This window comes from Accipiter gentilis, chromosome 10 (assembly GCF_929443795.1).
Source record: "Accipiter gentilis chromosome 10, bAccGen1.1, whole genome shotgun sequence".
NCBI lineage: Eukaryota > Metazoa > Chordata > Aves > Accipitriformes > Accipitridae > Astur > Astur gentilis.
In genome coordinates, this window is record NC_064889.1 from 24578022 (window position 1) to 24597931 (window position 19910).

The window sequence follows — 19910 nt, forward strand, 5'->3', positions numbered from 1 at the left end:
TTGGCAACAGCTTAGAGTGATACAGTTAATATTTTTGGTTACTTGAGTCTCCTGGGCTTTGCAGTTTAATTTGAGCAAATGTTTCATTTGGCACTTCTGGGTGTTCTGTAGTTCTCCAGGCACAGAGACAAATATTTACATCTCGCTCATTTTGATAGCAGAATTGCAAATCTTTCAGTTATGATACATAGAGACGTTGTGCATTTGTCTTGTTGATATTTTTGTCAGCTGTCTTCCCTACATATTTAGTTTAAAAAAAAAACTGTTACATGTTCCAAAGTAAGAGCCATATCTTTAATTCCCAGAATATTTTCCTTCCTGTTCATTCCAAATTTATGAAGGAATTTGCTATAACAGGCAACTGTTGAAATCTATGTACAATATTTATTTGTGTAATGAAACAGGAATTTTAAATTTATTCAAACACACTGCATTGATTAAAATTGCTGGCATTTGTGTAGTACCAGCTACTTGTGGGTCTGTACTGCGATTAGCACCTCAAGATGCTCCTGCAGTATTAAATAAGTGTAATAATTACCTATGAATAAGCAGAGTATAAAGCAGGAGATAGAGATATGGCTTCTTAGTGACCTGTGTGCATTATGCCTCAAATCCCTTAATCAGATTTGTGCCGGTTGATTCTTGCATCCGCAGAAATTCAGCTGGAGGATCAGGGCCTAAAGTAGTAAAAAATCAATTAATACTACTTTCTAATTTGTGCGGTTGACAAAAATGCATATAAATAGGGGGACATTTTTCTACTTAAGAGGGCTGCACTGAAAGATTTTTAATTGGATTTTCATTGTGATTGACAGCATTTGATTATGACAGTAACTTTATTTGGCTGGACTGTTATAGCCCTCTTGCGCGGGGCGGGGGGGATGTTGTGGGTTGGTTTTTTTCCATCAAAGCTCTTTTTTATCCGCTGAATCCCAGCGGAGCAGCAGTGCCTGTGAAAGAGCCTTTTAGCACCTTTGTTGCAGCCATCCCTGGTGATGATTGGACCCAGCTGGTAGTAGATAAGAAAATGTGCCTTTCACAAAGAGGTTGCATCTCCCGTCTCCCTCGTTTCAATAATTTTAAGAGCCCCAGAAACCTGTTGAGGATTAGAAGTAGCTTTAGATGTGAAATGAGTGTTAAGTATTAGTAATCGGGAGATTAGGGCCCCGGGGACAATGGGAGATAAACAACTGCAATTAAGGCAAATCTGCCAGAGTAAACAAAATTTAGCAGAAACAGATGCCCTAACCATTTTGGGGGATTGATTGGAGGGCACCGAGGAATCGATTTTTGTCTTGTTTACACTTCCAAACCCCTGTGATAAACTGGGAGGCTAAATATTTCATACAGCCTGATTTTAGTTAATTTTTTTCCAGCTCCTCACAGTAGGCCTGCTCTCTTCTAACAGTGACCAGGCCCGAGTTTATTCAGCATTCACAGGGAGCAGCTAATTGTCTATGAAGGGCCCCTGTGTTTAAATGGGCTTGACAGGAATTTAAATTTTGTTTCAATCAACCTCTGTGCTCACAGCCTGCTCCAGTTTCTAATTTTTAAATTAAACATGATTTTTTTTTTTTTTTTTTTTTTAAGCTGCGGCCTCTCCTCCGGAGCTGGCTGCTCGTGCTCCCACCCAAGGCAGCTGCCGCAGCACGGGAATGCGCAGGTTTATTAAGGCCGTAATAGCAAAGCACGACGAGCCGCAGCCGTGGAAAAGTTCATTGTCCCATAAATGTGCATCTGCCTGTTCGGATTTAATGGGAGATGCTGGGGTAAACGCTCGGCTGGTGTAAATCGGGACGGCTCCGCCGGCGTCTGCCTGCACGGCTGGAGAGAGCCGGGGTTTCCACCGGGGAAAGGCTCCCGGTAGGGAACGGTGGCATTAAAATACAAGTCTGAGAATGGAAATGGTTTTCGTGGCCTCGGTCGTTTGTTCAGTGACCTTGTGAGAGATTCAAAGGAATTTTTTTTTTTCTTCCCCCAAGCCAACTAGTGGTGATATATTTTGCTTTCTTCTCTGTGTTTTCAGCAGGGCTCCACATGTTTATTTGGACGTTGTTTCATACCTGTGCTTTTTCAGCTCCTGAGACGGGGTGATTTGACAGTATGTTCATGTTTGATCATTTACAACTTGCTTTATTTAGTCTCTTTACTAAACCTGGCAAACATGAGGATGCTATTTTGCACTAGATGCAGACGGTGTGTAGGCATGTAATGCAATATGATCGTACGGGGTACTTTTAAAAACAACTTGTTCATTTGCAGAAACTTCATCATGGAAATGCTAGCGAAGTGTGGGCTGTTTCATTCTCCCTTTTTGCTTCCAGCCAGATCATTTTCTGGGTTTTTTTCGGTTTGTTAGTTGCTGTTATTAGAGTGTATATGTGTGCAGACATGTGTATGCACACAGCATTTTTTACTCCAAGGTTTGGGTGAAAAACATTTAGGAGATTGTTTCCGTTTACTCCAGCTTAGTGATTTTCTTTCCTTTTTCCCTGTCAGTAGAAACCAGTTTCTCAAAACTTGGAGACAACAATCATTTTTATTACCCTTCTTTCCCAGTCCAGGGGAACGCTTAGTCCCTGTTTGAAGGAAATATTATATCAACTTTCAGTGTCTGACTAGCTCTGTTTGGTGTCAGCAAGACTGTTCCTGTGCTTGCAGTGATACATGAGCTGAAGACACTTGTGCAGGTACATCTACATTAACATTAGAGTTCAGGTCAGGTGTGCCGTTTTGGTGTGAATCTCCAGCTCTTTCAGAGCTACCACTCTTTCATTCTCATCACAGACAGGTCTTGAAGCTCATGAATTGAATCAATATCAAATGAAACCAAACCAGAAGATGTGCTCCAGGCACGCACCTAATGAGCTCCAGCTACTAATGGGCGCTGTGTCCGCAGACCAGACCAGAGCTGGTCAAAAGTAAAACCTCTTCCATCCCTGAAACACTGCACCAACCGTTACACTCTGCGGATCTGCTTCTGTTGTCGACAGCTTGCTAATGTTGACATACTCTATCAGCCTTGGGCCACTCTCTCTATTCCTCTTCTACAGCTCTTCTTAACCTCAGCAGCACTTGCAAAAGCACGCTCCAATTATATTTCGGTTGCCTTAGTTTTTTTTAAGAGTCATCACAAAAAAAATACCTTTGCTGGGAGTTAGCTCGTTTTGTTAGCTAAGCACCAAGAGGCATGCCAAGCACAGTTATCGGTTTAACAGCAAATATCAAAAGCAAAACTGCTGTGGAAAGAATGATCTGCAGATGGGCAAATAGTCTCCTCTGTGCCACAGCCAAAACCAAAACTCTGTAGTAAATTTAAGGCTAGTATATGCCACAGAAAGAGAACAGCAAAAATCAGGCCCACCCATGTGTGTACCCATGCACACCCTGGGGTCCTGCAGTAGGAGGGGACTGAGTTGTTTGAAGTCAAGTCCACGCTATAGAAGTCAGAGGAGCTGCACTAGTTCCTGCTAATCTGACCTGAAAAAAAAATTCCTTCTTGACCCTGAGTCCGATGATGAGTTGCCAGCGTGGACACATCAATCAAGTGCACAAGAGGTCTCTGAGGACTGTTTTTAGGGCCACTAGCACATTGTTTGGCTATGGTCAATGTCCAGAGCTTCAGAAGAAGGTTGAAAAAAGGATTTTAATCATAATGGAAGGATCTGTATTGCTGTTTAAAAATGGAAATTCAGGTGTGATGTGTGGACAGTTCCTCTTCAGGTTAAGGTTTTCAGGTTTAAGTTAAACTGTTCTTCTTCTTGGTCCATCCATTACACTTGGGGACTGCCAATATTTAAAGACAAATTCTGTAAATTTCAGCAGAATTTTCAACAAAACTACTAAACCAGCTGAAAATCACTTGTGATTAACTTTATCATATAACAAGTAAAAGTGCATTGGTAAAAGTTAATCTACAAATAGATAAATAATACGAGGGGGGAAAAAAGGAATCCTCAAAAAAAAAGATAAACAAGAAACATAGGTCCAAGACTTCACCGCTTAGTAGTGTTATCCATTTATCTTTCTTTGATACATTTTGTATCATCTTTTCACTGTCTTAAATATCATCAGAGGGATAAAATCATTAGTGTGCTAATCTAGATAGCCATAGTTCTAACACTGACCTAGGCTAATCTGCCTTTGCAATTTCAAGAACTATGTTTGACTCCTCTGAAAGTAACCTTAAATTGTAGTCTTGTAAGAATTCCAGAGCTGTATCCTTCACTCCTTCTCCTAATGAGGTTATGACCAAATGCTCATTATAATTGCTTTAGACTCCTTTTAATTTTCAAGCTTATTAATCATAAGAAGAGTTATTTAAAATTGCATAAATTAATCTTAGATTAAAAGCCCATCAAAGCCTCGAAACAATTAAGAATAAGTAGGATTTCCCTGGGGCAGCAAGTTTTATTTTAATAGTGTAGTCAGGTGGATATCAGAACATTGAAGTATGGTAGTGATTAATGTATGCAAAATTTAAATGAGAGTTTTTAAATGGCAAATCTAAATCACATATTGACCTAACTGTAGGCTTTAACTGCATTGTCTGTCATATATTTAAACTGTTTAGTAATCAACATTTTAATTACAGTGTATGTTAGGGAGGCCACGCAACAAACAAAACTCACCACTTCCCGACACTCTGCATGGAACTGTTTAGCAGGCTGGGGCTGTGCTGTTAGCTGCACAGAATAAGGAATGAGGAAAGAGAGCAGAAACTTCAAGGAGACTAATGATACTTGATTTTACTTATGGATGTGTTCTTGTCCTTGCTTCATCTCTGCCCAGAAAACACCACTGATTGATGCAGCTTTCTGGCCCTCTTTGCTACCCCCACCATTCTCTAGCCAAATTGGTCCTTTCTGCTCTCTGAGCTGGCAGAAGCTACAGGTAATGTCCTCATGGGGGTGGGAAGTTCTGTGAAAACGCTACGTTCTGGGTGCCTTTGTCTTCTGACTCTTGGAGTCCCTGTGCCCTCAGCCTGCCTCTGCCACCTACAGCTTTGCAGGCTCCTGCAGACCTTTTGAAGCACTGTGTCTTTGGCCCCTGCTATGGGAGATTTCACTCTAGCAGCCAGACGAGAGCAGGCTCTTAGGGATGCTGAATTCCTTACCAAGCACAGCGAGAGGCAGTCCTTGCCCTGAATAGTCGCTATTCTGAGGATAGGAACTGGGAGAGAGAACTGGGCCAGTAAACACTTGGTCCCAGATCAAACGCAGCCATGAAAGTACATAGGAAAAGCTGGTACTTTGTGGCTAAACTTGATGTGATTTGATATATGCAGTCCCATCGCTGCAGGTGCTGCATGGAAGAGACAAGGAGGCTTCATTTCTGGAGGAGAGTGTCTCTCAAAGCAAGGGTTGACCTTGCTGGCGCTTTGGGACACGGGGGTCATACTTTCTAGACATGCATACTAAGCTAAGCCTCCTAGCCCCTTGCTGTTTCAAGCACTTCAGGCGCTCACCGTTGTTTTTTTTAAAGGGTTACCTCCCATGGTCAAAACACATCCTAAAATTGCAAAAGTGAAACGAGATGCAAGAGCTAGATCACACTTATATAGCGTCCCGCAAGCTCTTTTCACCTGTGTACATATTCTGTGTCTCCATGGATCAATGCGAGTGTCTGAAGCCTTCAGATTTTTTTACCCCACTCAAGCCTTAGAAGCAAGCAATGGAGGGAAGCCTGCTGCATGGAGCAGCCCCTGAGGAGGGCTCTGACAACTTCTGTGCCTGTGAATTAACAATGTTTTGGGAGTCAGCAGTAGAGTATTGGCCTGAGGATTCCTCACTGCTATTCCTGGCTGTGGGAGCAGAAATCGGCCTTGTGGATAGCTAGCACAGATAATTAGAACAGCATTTAGTTTGTCTTGTCCTTGGAGGCAGGAGCTCTAGATGTAAAATCCGCCACTACTGGAGGCAGTGGTAGAGTGTTGAAATCTTAGATGTGCTGAGGTCACTAGAGGGGGACACAGGGTCAGTCCGGGGTAGTTTGGGTTACTCAGCACTTCGTGTTTCCAGGCATCCTGGGAAGATAGTACAGCTCCAGAGCTGGGGTTTGGGTTTGTCCTTTTGGAGGTCCAACTTATGTTCCCATTAAACATGTGAATGGGCAAGAATTTTCCCTCGAGTATGTGCCCTCAGTTAATGACAAGAGCTGTAAATAGCATAGACACATTGGTAGCAATGGGAGAACTAGCTGGGGTGATAACTGTGGTGTGCTGTTTTACAGCCAAGTTCTTACTTTGCAGAATTGCAGGGCTTCTCCTCCTTCAGCCAGCTAGGGATGAGCTGCCAGCCAGACTTTCTGATTTAACATTTGTGCTGTGGCCTTCTGATCAAGCTTGCCTTTAAACAAAGAGGACACCTGCAGTGGAGGAAGGCATGGGACATCCCAGCTGATTCAGGAGCACAAGAAGTGTTGTGATTTGATCACATTTTATGCTGAGTTACTGCAGACGCAGGCTGGAGTTCTGCCGAATGGCTCTCAAACGTGGTGGTGTTGGGTGGAAATGGGTGCAGATGCAAACAGACAGGTCCCAGGTGTCTTGCAGGCAGCGGTGGGGCTGTGCAGAGCTGGGTCAGAGGATGCTCTTCCTAGGTCTCAACTCCTACTGCCAGGGAAGCCTTACCAGTGTCCTCGGGGATTGGGGGATGGCAGGGAAGGGGAGCAGGTTTCCAGTTTTCATTTTATTCTTAAAAGGTGCCCCAGTGCTCAGAGGTGCCATGTTTTGTGCAGGAAAAGCTCTGTGTTGATGTATCCAATGCACCACAGAGACATTCAATGCTGCAAAGCAGTGATGTGCCATTTCTAATATTGCCTAATAAACTGCTGCATTGTCTTCTCCCTCCCCCCTTTAAAAAATGGCATCAAAATTGCATGTTAAGCGGATAGTGAGCTTCCCTTAAAGCAGCCTGTAGCCATCAGTAATATTTATTTTCTCTATTTGTTTTAAGCCTGTGAAGACTGTGGTTTCCTCCATACTGTCCTGATGGAGCCCTGACCAGCAAGCGTGCAATGCCCCTAGCCCTAATGTGCCATTAATGATAGGTTAATGTACAGTATAATGTTTTTTGGACTATGGGTTCATTACACTTCTGAGTGCAAGGTCCTTCTGCAGAGCGCCCAAGGTCCCATTGCATTATATCATGCAATAAAAATACCCTTTTCATATCACACACTAATAAACTGTATTTGAAATGCTGTCTAAGGGCACTGCCATTGTCTTGATAGTCTGTGTCTGCAACAGTTGGGATCTTTTTATTATGGTTTCTGTTATGCTGAATTCAAATTTTTAAATGAAATGCATAATTTGTCTGTGCTTCTTTGTAATAAATGGAGCACAGTACTTTAACTGCACAGTCTGGGAGGATTCCTGTAAAAGAGAGCATTAAAAGGATGGCACTGTTGCAACCAACAGCAGTGCTGCTTATTTCCTAACGTACCTTGCGTAAGCATGAGGGCTTTTATTGTCATTTCTAATTTGCGAGGTCTTGTGGTTACGTTTGGGTGTCATGTAGTCGTTAACATAAGACCTTGGTCCCTCAAATGGTGTCCCTACTTCCTCCTCTGTATTCATATGGTTTACGTTAACGTCTGTCTTTGCAGCTTGCTCCTGGCTGCAGGGAAGACGGGCTTTCAGGATGTCGACAGGCAGCCCCCAAGTGTGCGCGGCAGTGGCCATCGCCGGTGCTGGCTCTGCCGGTTCTCCTGCCCGTGGCGTTGGAGCGGCAGTAGTGCTCCCTCAGACCACATGAGCAGTACAGCACAGGGTGCCTCGATGGCACAGCTGGCGCTGGCCTTGGCTGTGTAGGATTGAAAGTCAGGGCTTGGCTCTTCTTGCCACGGAGGAGAAAAGAAGGAGGGAGAGCAGCACCCCAGGAACTCAGTGCTGCTTTTGCTTTGCCAAAGCAGTAGGAGATACCGAGGTGGTGCCATGGGGGCACCTGGCTGTGATCCTGGCAGTAAGCACAGCCCTTCCAGCCTGGCTGTGGCATGGGCAGGAAAGCCACGGCACTGCTCATCTGCCTGTGCAATCTGTTGCTCAAGCCACAGCCACTCTGTAGATCAAGGGGATGCGGGATGGTGTTCCCAGGTTCCTCCCCTTAACCTTCATCTCCTCCTGCAGTGGTACAGCTCTCTGTGCTGGCTCAGGTGCCCCTGGGCAATTCCTACCAGGGCAAAGCAGTGAGCAAGTACTGACCCTGGCGTATAATTCAGGAGAGCTCAGAGCAGGTCATGCTGCCCTCCCCAATTAACTTCTCACTGCCCCAGTGAAAAAAATACAAGATGATGACGTTGTGGGTTAGATCTGGATGTGCTGTCAAAAAAGAGCAGTATCACTGAGCACCATTTGGAATTAAGGTTCCTGTCTGTGTCCTCCCCATCCCCCTCATGTTCTCTGCCCCAGGAAGCACCACCCTGTCATTTTTGCAGATTCAGAAGGAAATTTGTGACTGACCGGTATTTCATGTTGGCAGTGTACTTTGTCACCATCCTGGCTAAGGTTCATAGCCGCCTATTTCATGGACCTTTTAAACCAGTCTCACAGTAAACACTCACTTGTTTTGTGCCTGAAGAGTCCTCTGAAATCACAGAAGCATTGCTTAAGGGATATTATTTATTGTCTGTCTCTCCTTTGGCAGCATTTAGGAGCCTCCGTGTTGGTCTAAACCTCCTTGGTGCTCTCCAGACAGAAGGATTTTATAGTCAGTGGCGGAGGAACCTATTTATGGGTGAGATTCTTGTGAAGCTTTGATCTTCCCTGGACTTGTGTATGAGAGGCAGTGTAAACTGTTACATATGCATTAGACTAAATCGCCGAAAGGATTCAGGTAGCCCAGATGCGGGGCTGTGGGTGATGCACAGGTCTTGTATCAGGGCTGTGTCCCAGGGGGACTTCATCTTCCCTGGACAGTTCACCCTCACTCCTACCAGCAATACTGGCAAGCAGATCCGGAGCAGAGCTGCATGTGGGCACCTGGTGCTGGAAAAGGCCCATGTGTCTGCTGTCCTGCTGAGGATGTGGTGTAAAGTCTGTTGCAATAAGCTCTGGGTGGGTTAATATCAGAAACGAAGATTCCTCAGGCTGGAGGAGAAGGCCATGAAAGCAAATTGCTGAATTTTAAGGGTAGGTAAAATTACAGAACTTTTACCCTTGAATAATGGCAATTTAATTGACTGGGCTAAATGATTGATGGTTTGTGAGCAATGAGTTCGAATTACCAGGGTTGTGTGTTCAGGGGGGCACTGCCCTTTTAATTTCATGTCAGATATTTAAATCGTTTACATCACCCTCTGTGAGGCGCTCCCCTTTGAAAGAGTTAACCTGTCTGGTGGGACACTGCAACTTGAGAAATGTACCCTTTATCAAGAGAACAAGATGAGACAAGTTCATTTAAAAAGCCTGGTTTGTCATTGTTTATCTAATTTTCAGAGTTGACACACAAAATTAGGCTGGCTGACACTCACTCTGGGGCTATCCCTGGACCTGTCCTGCCTGACCTTTTCGGCTCCAAGCTGCTGTGCGCTCACCAGCGGCTGCTTCCCCTTGGCTGCAGAAATCGCTGTGCAGCTGTGCATCCTACTGAGCCAAACCCCTGGCTGGGGTAAGGCAGGCCAGTACCTTGCCAGTATGGGGAAGCAGTTTGGTGGTGGCTTTTCAACCTATTTTCTGCTGCTTGGGTCTGCTGGACGTACTGATTGCCAGGTATTTTTGAGGCTGGGTATTTAAGAATTGGCAAGGTACTGCTTTGTAATGAACATGCATAGAAGTCTGAGCAAATATGAAATGCGTGGGGATGGGATCAGGTCTGTCATGGGGACGTCCCGCGATACCTTCAGGCTTCTCTCATGAGCATCTCTTTCCTTGCTGTCGTGCTTCCCTCCATGATTACGCCTGTCAGTGTTGCAGTGAGCTCCTGCGCGTTGCTGAGACTCAAATGTTGGCTGAACCATCACTGGTAGGGCATGAACAGTCTCCATTACAGTGATTTTACTAAGGAAGGCTTAATATCAATCTCTTACTTGCCAATTCACAGTGGACATAAGTGCCAGTATAGAAGATCTGTGCTCTCTGCTGATGTTAGCGTGCTGCTGGAGCAGGAGAGCTGGGTACAGCTCAGCACCCCGACTGCTGCTGCCCAGGGGGATATGAATGCAGGGCTGATCTGTGCTGGAAGCCAGCTAACTTCCCCACATCAAAAAAACAGGTGGACGGATGCTGCAAAAAAAGCATGCACACCACACCGTGCAGAGAGTCTAATCTCACCGGGGCAGTGAGAAACTGGCTGCTACAACAGAAAACACATTTTAAGCTTCCACACATGTAACTTTTTTCAGTGTTACTTTGCAAAGCAAAATAAATCTGTACGGGAATATTTAAATACAGCAGGTTGCTTGTGTTCGGTTTAGAAGATATTGCTCACTGTTGAAGTCAGGGCTGGGACTTTTATTTGTGGCTGAGACACTCAGTGGCCAGAATTTATTAATAGTGCCAAAGCTGTTGTGACTTTCATTTTTTTTCTTTCTTGAGGTGACAATTTATCCCAGCCCCATCCTGCAGCCTGAGCATGCACTAGACCTGGAATGGTGCAGCTGCATTTGTCCTTTAGCAGTTTTGATTTTTACCTGGGTTTTTTTCCTCTTCTTCCTTCCTTCCTTCCTTCCTTCCTTCCTTCCTTCCCTCCCTGTCTAATCTCCCTGCCCCTTCTCTCCACTCTGCCTTCCAAAGATATCTCCAGTTTAAGGCTCTGGTTTCTGAGGTATGCGTGTTTTGGACTGCGGGCATTAATGGTTGCAGTACTCTGGATGCCTGAAAAGAGGGAAATGGGGGACTAGATGCTGCATAGTGGCAAAATGCAGACAACCCGTCAGGGTGACTTTATGAAGAAGTCGCTAAGAGCAGAAGAGACTGCTGCTGGTGCAACCACAGTGGCTGGAGACTTTGGAGGAAATCTTAAATTTTTTTCCTGAGACATATCTGGATGCTAAGCCAAGCGCAAGTCCCTCTTACGTGGTTTGTACTGCATTTTCACTTCAAATGTTGCTGTAAGCAGACCAAAGCCAAGTTTGATGGACTCGTGCATTGTCCACAATTCTGTATTGCTCTTTGATGTATTTTTTTTTATTGCAGTTGCAGGCATGACTGCAGCAGGCAAGATGCTGCTGAGCAAGATGTGGTCTAGCAAGGTCAGGTATTAGAAGCAGCAAAGTGGTTTTGGCGTAGACTTCAGCACAGGCTGTCCATGGACATTGCACATCCTTGGGCCACTTGTGACCTCCTTGCTCTTGGTGCCTGACCTGAACATGCCATAGGCTGTCCACCCAGATTTGTAAAGACAGGTCCCACTGACACTAGTCTTAGTTTTGGTGGAAATCTCTGTTCTCCCATTCCTTATTTAAAAACAAACAAACAACAACAACAAACAAACAAACAAAACCTACCAGATTCCGAAAAACAGCTTCTAGTAAAAACATCCCTTCAGTCTGAGAAAAATCCTCACTAGAGCAGTATAATCTAAAAACAGAGGAAATCTAAAGAGTAGTTTCAAGTTAAACATATTCCTAGGGAGAAAAGTGAGTGTGTAAAACCCCAGGCTTCAGTGAAATAACCTCACAAAACAAAGCAAATAGGGTGAACAGTATGCCTAGCTGATGTTTTCAACCTTGCATAGCCTGCAATTTCGCTTTGCATGTTGTGAGTAGCTTAAATGCAAGGATATACTGGTGTGAGATGTGTTCCTCTGCGGGGAGTCTCTCCATCGTAAAGGAGATTCATGGTAGAAGCGGACTGGCTTTAATAGCTGTTTTTTAATTGGCCCAATGCATCTGCTCTTCCTTGTCTGTGGACTCTTGATTGTTTTTCCCTAGTTCTCACTACTGTCCTTGACCGTTGTTTTGTTTAAGAGGTGAAACAGCTACTTCTAGGATACTTGCTTATAATAAGCATTTACCTTACTCTTGCACCTTTTGCACCCCAAAATACTGAAGTGCTGGACAAACCACGCTTGCACTGATTCTCACAGCACTCTCGTGAGACAGCAGGATCATTTATTCCCTTTTTAACTATGAGGCTGAGGGAGATTAAGCAGCTTTGTGAAGGTCACGCTGGAAAGGATGTGGCAGCTTGGGAATAAATGCCAGGACTCCTGTCACTGGGTTCCCCACCGTGCCCTCTTCTGCGTTGTTTTCATAGGTAGGAACCAAGTAAAACCAGGAATATTTCAGATCGAATTTCTTTAGTAAAATGATGAAACCCAAACATATGTGGGATGTCTGGGATAGGAGGTAAGAAAAGAAGGGTGCTGTCTTTCTTTAGTGTTGTTCCTGATGTTAGACATTCAAGACCAAAGCTAAAGATTTTTAGTAGCCAGGTGTTGGAAGAAAAAAGACATTGTCCATATGCTCAGTGCCGCAAGCATCTGTGTACTTAAATGCATCACTTTAAGATCATCCATCTTCTGTTGGTAGCATCGAACTGTCTGCTGCCATCCTCAGAGCTCTCCAGTGGACTCTGGTACCTCTGGATACATTGTTCTTCCTTGGTGGACCATTTTCCAAGCAACATCTGAGTGTGAGCACACACACATCTGCCTGGATGGGAAATTCAGAGCTCTCTGACAAATTTAAAGTTACTGTCTACAGCTAAGAATGACTGAAAGGAAGCAATTTGCTTCAAAAAATTGAATATTGGGGGAAAACATCTATTTCTGTAGCAGTTACAAAGAGCAAACTCAGAAAGGTTGATTACAATGGCAGCTGCCCACAATTTCAAAGGCCTGGAGATAAAATGAAGGGCTTGCAGCTTGAGCCTGGTGGGAAGCACTGACAAATCTGAGAAGGGGAAAGCAAGTTCTTTGAATTGACTTTGCTTTGGAAACCTGTAATCACACAAGAGTCGCACTGCAGCCTCCCATTTGCAGGAGTTGGGTGATCTTGCATCTGCAGGCTCCAGCATCTCAGTGATTGTTTTCTGTGGGATGTGCACATCCACATGTATGTGCGCTTTCACACAAAAGGAGCTTTACATCGAAAAACTCACGAGCTTTCTTCAGACTGCAACCATGCCGTTTCTGTTGTAGCTTCATCCTAGTCACTGCAGTGTCTTTTAGATTCTGTAGGTTTTTGGTGTGGCTTTTTTTTCCCCTATTTCAAATTTGAGTTACAGACTGAGCAGGCCGATGCTTTCCATGGAGGAAAAAGCAGGGCAGCTGCTGGGTTGAAGCCTGCAGTGCAAATGTAAGGTGTTCCCAAAGGCTGTGTATTGTGTGCACCTGGTAAATAAAGAAATCCAAGAAGGAGCGGAGGCCACCAGCCTGACCTGTTCATGCTGATACTGGAGAGGAAACCCATGAGTGTAGTTTCTCCCTGTTCAGGCTGAAATACCGACTGTTGCTGCGATAGACATTGCAGGGCAATGAATGAACGCTGGAGAAGAAACACGTGTGGGGTATGACCGGTCCTAGTAAGTCTTGCACACCCAGTCACCAGCACTGTGCTCTGCCTGTGGTGTAGTTCTTGCACTAGCAGATCATAACAGACCTTTCTACATCGTGGGTTTTGCTAACACAATTATGCCAGCAGCTGTTGAAATTATTCATATACTCACTGATGATCAGCAGTGAGGTTTGTTGGGAGGTGACTGGAATATAGTTGTTTAGATTAAATTATCTTCTCTCTGCCAAGGTCTGGCCATGAATCTGTGCGGTCTCTTACACTCTGATGAATGAATGGGGAAAAGTTTAATTTAAGTAGTTCCAAAGTAAAATCTGTTTCATTGCTGAGAGATTAAGCCACTAAATGTCCTGACTGGTGCAGCTGTGTCTCCTACCACCTCCCAGCTCTTTATTAGCTTACAGGCAAACTTCCTTCTCTTTTTTTCCCCACTTTCAGGGTCTCTCCCTCACATTTTTTTAACCATATCCTCTTGTCTCAAGTCTGTGGGCTATACCACCTCAACTCCCACTAGTTTAATTGTGGGAATTAGTCCTTTGAGACGAATGCAAATGAGAACTGGCTCCCAACAACTATTGATGAGTTCACCTTTATGTGTTTATTAGCTTTGTCTTGCCTCTTACTATGGTGTTCCTCCATCTACATGGAGAAGGAGCCACATCTGCAGTGCTCCCCACCAAGGGAGCACAGCAGAGACTGCAATGTGAGAGGAAATAAAGACCAAGTAATATGCTAATTTCGTGGGCTACAGGGACCTGTAGCTGCCTGTTTGGGGACGCTACTGGCGTGGAGATTGCTATGTGTTGGTTTTCTTTGAGCTTAAAACACAACATGGCAGAGCTCATCGGCAGCTCTGCTAATCCAGGCAGCAGAGCGGCAGCGTCTTTCTTGCTGGACCAGGACCCTTTTCAAGTTGATGTGTTGGGTGCGAGGAAGTTGCTGAGATGGGAGATAAGATTTGAGCTGGGCTCTGCTCCATATATGCAGGCTTGGGTTGCGACAACTCTTGCGTTGCCCCTTCCTTGCATTGCCTTTCCCAAAAGCCTGTGGAGGTGCAGCCAGTGTCCCACGGATGCACACATGGAGAGGGAAAGCTGCAGTTCTGCTAAGTCCTGGGGTTGTGGCAGGCAGGGGCCCGTGCTGCAAAGAAACTCAGGCGCAGGGCTGTTCAGCAGCTTTCAGGGCACCTGAAGCTAGTGTGGCGGAATAAACCACTTGAGACATTTGTAGCTCTTCATGGCATAGTCGGTGTGTCATGTTCTCCTCGTGGTGGGCTTCTTGCTCAGCGAAGTCACTCCACCAGAGTATTCCTTCCGTCTTTCCTCTACGAGGTTAACTGGGAAAGCAACTGAGCTGGTCCCAGTAAGATCTGAAGAAGGGCTCTCCACATCTCAGACTTCTCCCTACAAAGTTCTAGCTGAGAGAACTCAGAGTTGAAGCAACAGTGTCTCGCGCTTCCTCCATAATTCTTGAAGATAATGGCATATTTTATTCCCGTGGCTCCTGCGTTTGCTGGCCCTGGCCCACAGAGTGTTTTATTGCTTGAAGCTGATGCTGCGAGGATTTACTGTGCTCTATTTAGCCCGGTGCTGCTTCATTGCTCCACTCGGTGCCATCCTAACCCAGCCAACGACCAGGCTTCCCGGGCCCCACGTCAGACCCGCTCTCGCTCTCCGTGTGCCGATTGCTGTTGTTCACCGCCACGGCTGGCGTCAGGCTGTGCGCGCTGGTAATTCCCACATGTACGTCACCCTTCCCAAAGGCTCCCCAACAGATCTACTCTGATTCCTTTCAGGCGTTGTTTGCAAGAGCTATGAAGTTTAGTGTTGCAAAAACTGAGCTGCTTTTGAGTGATTTGGAGTAGAGGTTTTCATCATCTGTGATGATTTCTCCTGGCGATTGCTTTCTTTCAGTCATTTATGTAATTGCCGTACTCGGTTTCCTGTGGATTTTTATACTTCATTTGAGATTCATCTGAAGATGGCATGTTCCCATCTCTAGGAATGTGGCCAGATTGAGACAAGAGCTGCCTAAGCTGGCTGCTGAAATTGCAGGCCATATTTTTGTTTCATCCTGAGATGCTGTTCTGATTTTCCAAGGTGTCTAAGACACAGTCTTCCAGCACCTGCAGTAGCCATATAATTCACGGCCGAGAATATTTTATAGTTATCCCTCTTTCCATTGTACTTAATTCCCACAATAGCTTCTCATGAAGACCCGCTTCAGTTATACTTAGGTGATATTTTCGTTTCTGTATCAACTGATCACTCCAAATGACATGTGCTAGCATGTATGTGCATGAACAAATCCCTCTCCTTATGGATGCTGTGAGTGCTTCAGAGCCTGGCGCCTGGTCCTGCTGCATCTGCAGGCGCAGAGCTCAGTGACCAAGTAACAAAAGGAATTCAGCACTTGGAGGGATATTGGTTTTTTCCTAGGTAATTTGTAGGACCATCTATTTAAGGGATGCCTGTGCACAGGGTAAGGCATAAGGTTTCCACTGATAAAAGTCAAGGGCGCAAAGGTAAGTGAATGTGGCATTCATACGGCTGCGTGTTTTCATAAGCCCAGTGGCATGGTTCAGTTTCTGCCCCACAAATGAAGTAGTCCATGTTGTGAGCACAGACTGCCCTTACGCTTTCCTTTAGACAAAGGAGCGTGTTACGTTAATACAAGTGAACGAGCTGCACAAGGGGGCTGTTGAAGAGAGAAATTTTAAGAGATCGCAGACCTTTACAAGCAAACCAGTAGGTTAGTGTTTTTGTGAGGATATCTTTTTACCAAAACATCATTTAGAAGTTGAACAGCCTGGCAGGCCATCCTAGAAAGGAGCTGGTTCAAAACACAATGAGCTAATCGAACATTTAAAAAAAAAAAATTGTATTTTCAAGGAGTGCTAGGCTAAGGCCTCAGTAAAGAGGCTGGGTTCCCCCAGCCCTCCCTTCTCTGTATGAACGATGTATGTGGATAACATGGATTCAAGAAGAAGTTCACTGGTTTGAATCACTGGTTTATTGCATTTTTATGACTGTAACCACATGATGTTCTAATGTATTTTTTCAAAAAAAAATTAAAAAAAAAAAAATGGGGGGGTTTCACAGGAAGGGTTGTGTTTATCTTGGCTAAGTCTGCCTATCCTGCTTTCCAGGGCCACCCATTCATTGTGCAGTACAACGATGGGAATGCAGAAGTCGTGTCCATGTGGGTGTGCAGGATGCTTGAGGAACGGCGATCGACCCAAGGACCACAGTGAGCTGGACTGGCTCACAGCAGTGCGCAAGACAGCAGCTCATCCTGGACTAGCAGCACCAGCCCCACGCTTCGGACTCTCAGTCTCTCTGGATCATATTTTACTAAAAATATTTTCTAGAAGCATCAACAAAATCTTTCAGGATATTTGTTGCTGCCTTTCCCTCAACACCACATTAAGGGATTTTCTTCCCACATTTCTTTTGTTGCTGAGCAATTTAATGTCCTCAGATTATCTTCAGTTAAACCGTACACAGCCTTAAAGCAAGTATTTTATATCTATATTTTTTTGTTATCGAATGTATTGTATATTTCCTGGCTCCAGAGTATTTTTTAACTGTTAGTCTTTTGCTATTGTATGAATGACACGCTGAGTGTTCAGAGGATTTCGGCAGGAGTTGTTGGCTGTCTTTGAGTGCAGACATCCACAAAATGCTGATTTTAAATGTAAAACAAAAGCAAAGAATGAAAAAAACCAAAAGTATCTGGACTTGCCCATCCTACAAGGAGGTGAGGGATTGTCCTTCCAGAGGAAAAGCATGGCAGAGAGATCAGCATCAGGCTATCAAATGACCGGTGGTGCCTCTGCTGCCAGTCGCCTGCTGCTGTGGCGCGGGTTTGCTGGGAGGGCTGAGCAAGAAAGACAGCGCAACAAGCTGGTGTGTGCAAAGAGCATCCATGCTCAGGCACTGCAGGCTGATCCGTAAGCGCGGAAAGGTTTTGCTGATGTGGAAAGAGGTGAGGTGAAAGAAGACAGCACTCTCCTCAGCAGGGAGTAGGGGTGCCGCTGGGTGAGCACCAGCCAGAGCCGGGAGCCCCAGAGCCACGCACAGTCGCCATGGGCTGTTGGCCTCTGGCTGCAAAGGGAGAGCAGCCCCGAGCGCGGGGAGTTTGCGAACAGCAGCAACACGGCGTGAGGTTCTGCCCATGCCGCACATGGAAGCCGAGGGGCACAGCACAGGCTTGCATAGTGTCCCATGAGCTTCGGGGGTGGGAAGAGAGCCTGCACAGAGGGGCCCAAGCCGTGGGGTGCCACTTGCCCTCGTGGCCAGAGAACAGGCTGCAGGGTTTTACTTACTGTCACAGCAGTTCACAGCTTGCTTGGAAGCGTCTTGCCTTTCTCAGCTCTACCTTGATCGCTTATTTTCTTACGTCAGAGCCGCTGCACGATGGGTGCAGCTGGGTCAAGCAAAGGCTCCCAGGTTTGCTCTTACCGTAAAGGAAAGAAGAACAATTGCAATGCCTCTGCTGTGTTTCTTATTTCTGCGGCTTCCGTGTACATTTCCACAACAGACTGACACAGATTTAATCAGTCCTTATGTTAAGATGCATTTTAAAAAAAAACACAGAAGAGAGGAGTACCATGAAAGGCAAGGTTGGTGTGTGTGCCTTGGGTGGGGGAGGAGGTTGGGGCTTTTGTTTGCTTGTCTTAGCATTAGAAATAAACTTTTGCTAAAAAAAAAAAAAAAAAAAAAGCTCAGGTAGTTTATTATATACCAGCAGCTTAAAAAAAAAAAAAAATTCGGTGAAAAATTCCTCCTGAACCACTGCAAATCCTAGATGTTACTCTGGAAGCAGCCTGGAAAAGACTTTGTTTCCTTCCTTGGAGGGATCGTTTGTCTTCTTTTGAAGTATAGAGGTTGCAGGCATGAACTTATAGACTAAAGTTTGTCTTAATTGCTCTGATGTCACAACCTCCCTGGCAGATAACAGTACAATGAATGACTCAACGGCCCCCATACCTCCAGGTCCTTTTTCTAAAGTGAGACAAATTTCTTCCCTGTGAGCCAACCAGACTATAGGCAGCTCTTCCATTTATTTATCTCTAACAGTTTGCATTAGCTTTCTCTGGATAAAAAGTCTCTCCCTTGGAGTTAGTTAAAAAGTCAGTAAAACCAAGGCTTTTCCTCTCACTTTCCCTGGCAGGGAGGTCGGGAGGGTAAGACGTCACCCTGAAAATCTGTGCGGGATGCCAGCTGATGGAAACGTGAAAAATCTCCTGGCGAACAGGCTGACAGTGTTATAATTCACTGGCATGCGTATTAACCTTGCTGTCTTCATCAGTATACTTAATCAATCCGCAATCATGGGGGAGGTTTGGGGCCTCTGTCATCTTTCCTTCCCCAAGTCCTTGAATTCTGTGCAGGTGGGGGACAGGAGGAGGACGAGTGGCCAGGGATCTGCTCAGTGGCACCGCTTCTGCCCCGCTCCACTCCCAGCGCCGGGTTAACGCCGTTTGGGGAGAATTAGGGCTGGATGAGAGAGCAGAGTGGGCAGGTTGGAGAAAACCCAGTTCCTCTTCAGCTCTGCCAGCCGTGCTGCCATGCCGAGTGTCGAGCAGCAGCGAGGTGGGGTCTCCCCAAACTGCCACCTCCTGCCTTGGAGATGGTGGCTCTGGGTGGTGGGTCCCCATAGGAGGTCTGGACACCCACAGCCTGGTCTGTGTTGCTGTGGGGGGGCTGCTGGGCCCCCCACACCGCGGCACAGCACCTTGCTCTCCCATTCCAACCCGCATCCTGGCCCTGCTTTGCACACACGTGTGCAAACCCCTCTCTGTGCCCACAGAGCCCAATTCTCACCACCACCCATCAGCACCAAGGGGCAAAAACGAGGAAAGGTGTGGGGCAGGGGGGAGGCAATAAAATTGGGCCAGGATCTGGGCAAATTCAGCTCCACTGGCTGCTCCCACCCACGGCAAGCAGCTCCCCAGCAGGTCCGCACCTAGCCCAGGCTTCTCTCCCTGCAGCAAGTGCCTGCTGACCCTATGTCTGTACGAGGGCAGCAAGAGCCAGGGTGAGCCTGCTGTCGGGCACCCCGATGCGGTGCAGGGTCCCACCCTAAACCCAGCTGAAGGGATCCCCTGGGGTGCAGCATTGTGAGCAGCACAACAAAGCGGGGGCTGCTGTGCTGTATTTGGGCTAAGGAAATCCTGCCTCGGTGCGGGGGCTGTGTGCACGCAGAGGTGACTTTCAGATCGCCAAGACACGTGGAACGTGCCCCACAATCTGCCACCAGCCTCGCGTGTAACATCATCCTGGCCCTGAAACCCCTCTCCGGGGCTGGGAAACGAACTGGCAGGGAGATTCTGCTGGCTGCCAGGCAGGGCTGGAAGCTCTGGGTGCTGCAAAGGGGCTCAGCAATGCTGCTGCTCTCCATGCAGGGGGGAGCTGCGCCGGAGCTTGGGCTGCCTGGGGACATTGTCCCTC

General features: G+C 46.1%; 1 protein-coding gene across 5 annotated transcripts in view; it reads left to right on the top strand.

Annotated features, from left to right (window-relative positions):
• Positions 1-18127, top strand: part of MAP2K5 (mitogen-activated protein kinase kinase 5) — a 141434-nt gene extending 123307 nt beyond the window's left edge. For all 5 annotated transcript variants that reach the window (XM_049812260.1, XM_049812262.1, XM_049812261.1 and 2 more), the window contains one exon: positions 16604-18127. In XM_049812260.1, the coding sequence (XP_049668217.1) occupies positions 16604-16708 (105 nt within the window). In that variant the 3' untranslated portion in view covers positions 16709-18127. The remainder of the gene's footprint in view (positions 1-16603) is intronic.
• Positions 18128-19910: the final 1783 nt, after the last annotated feature.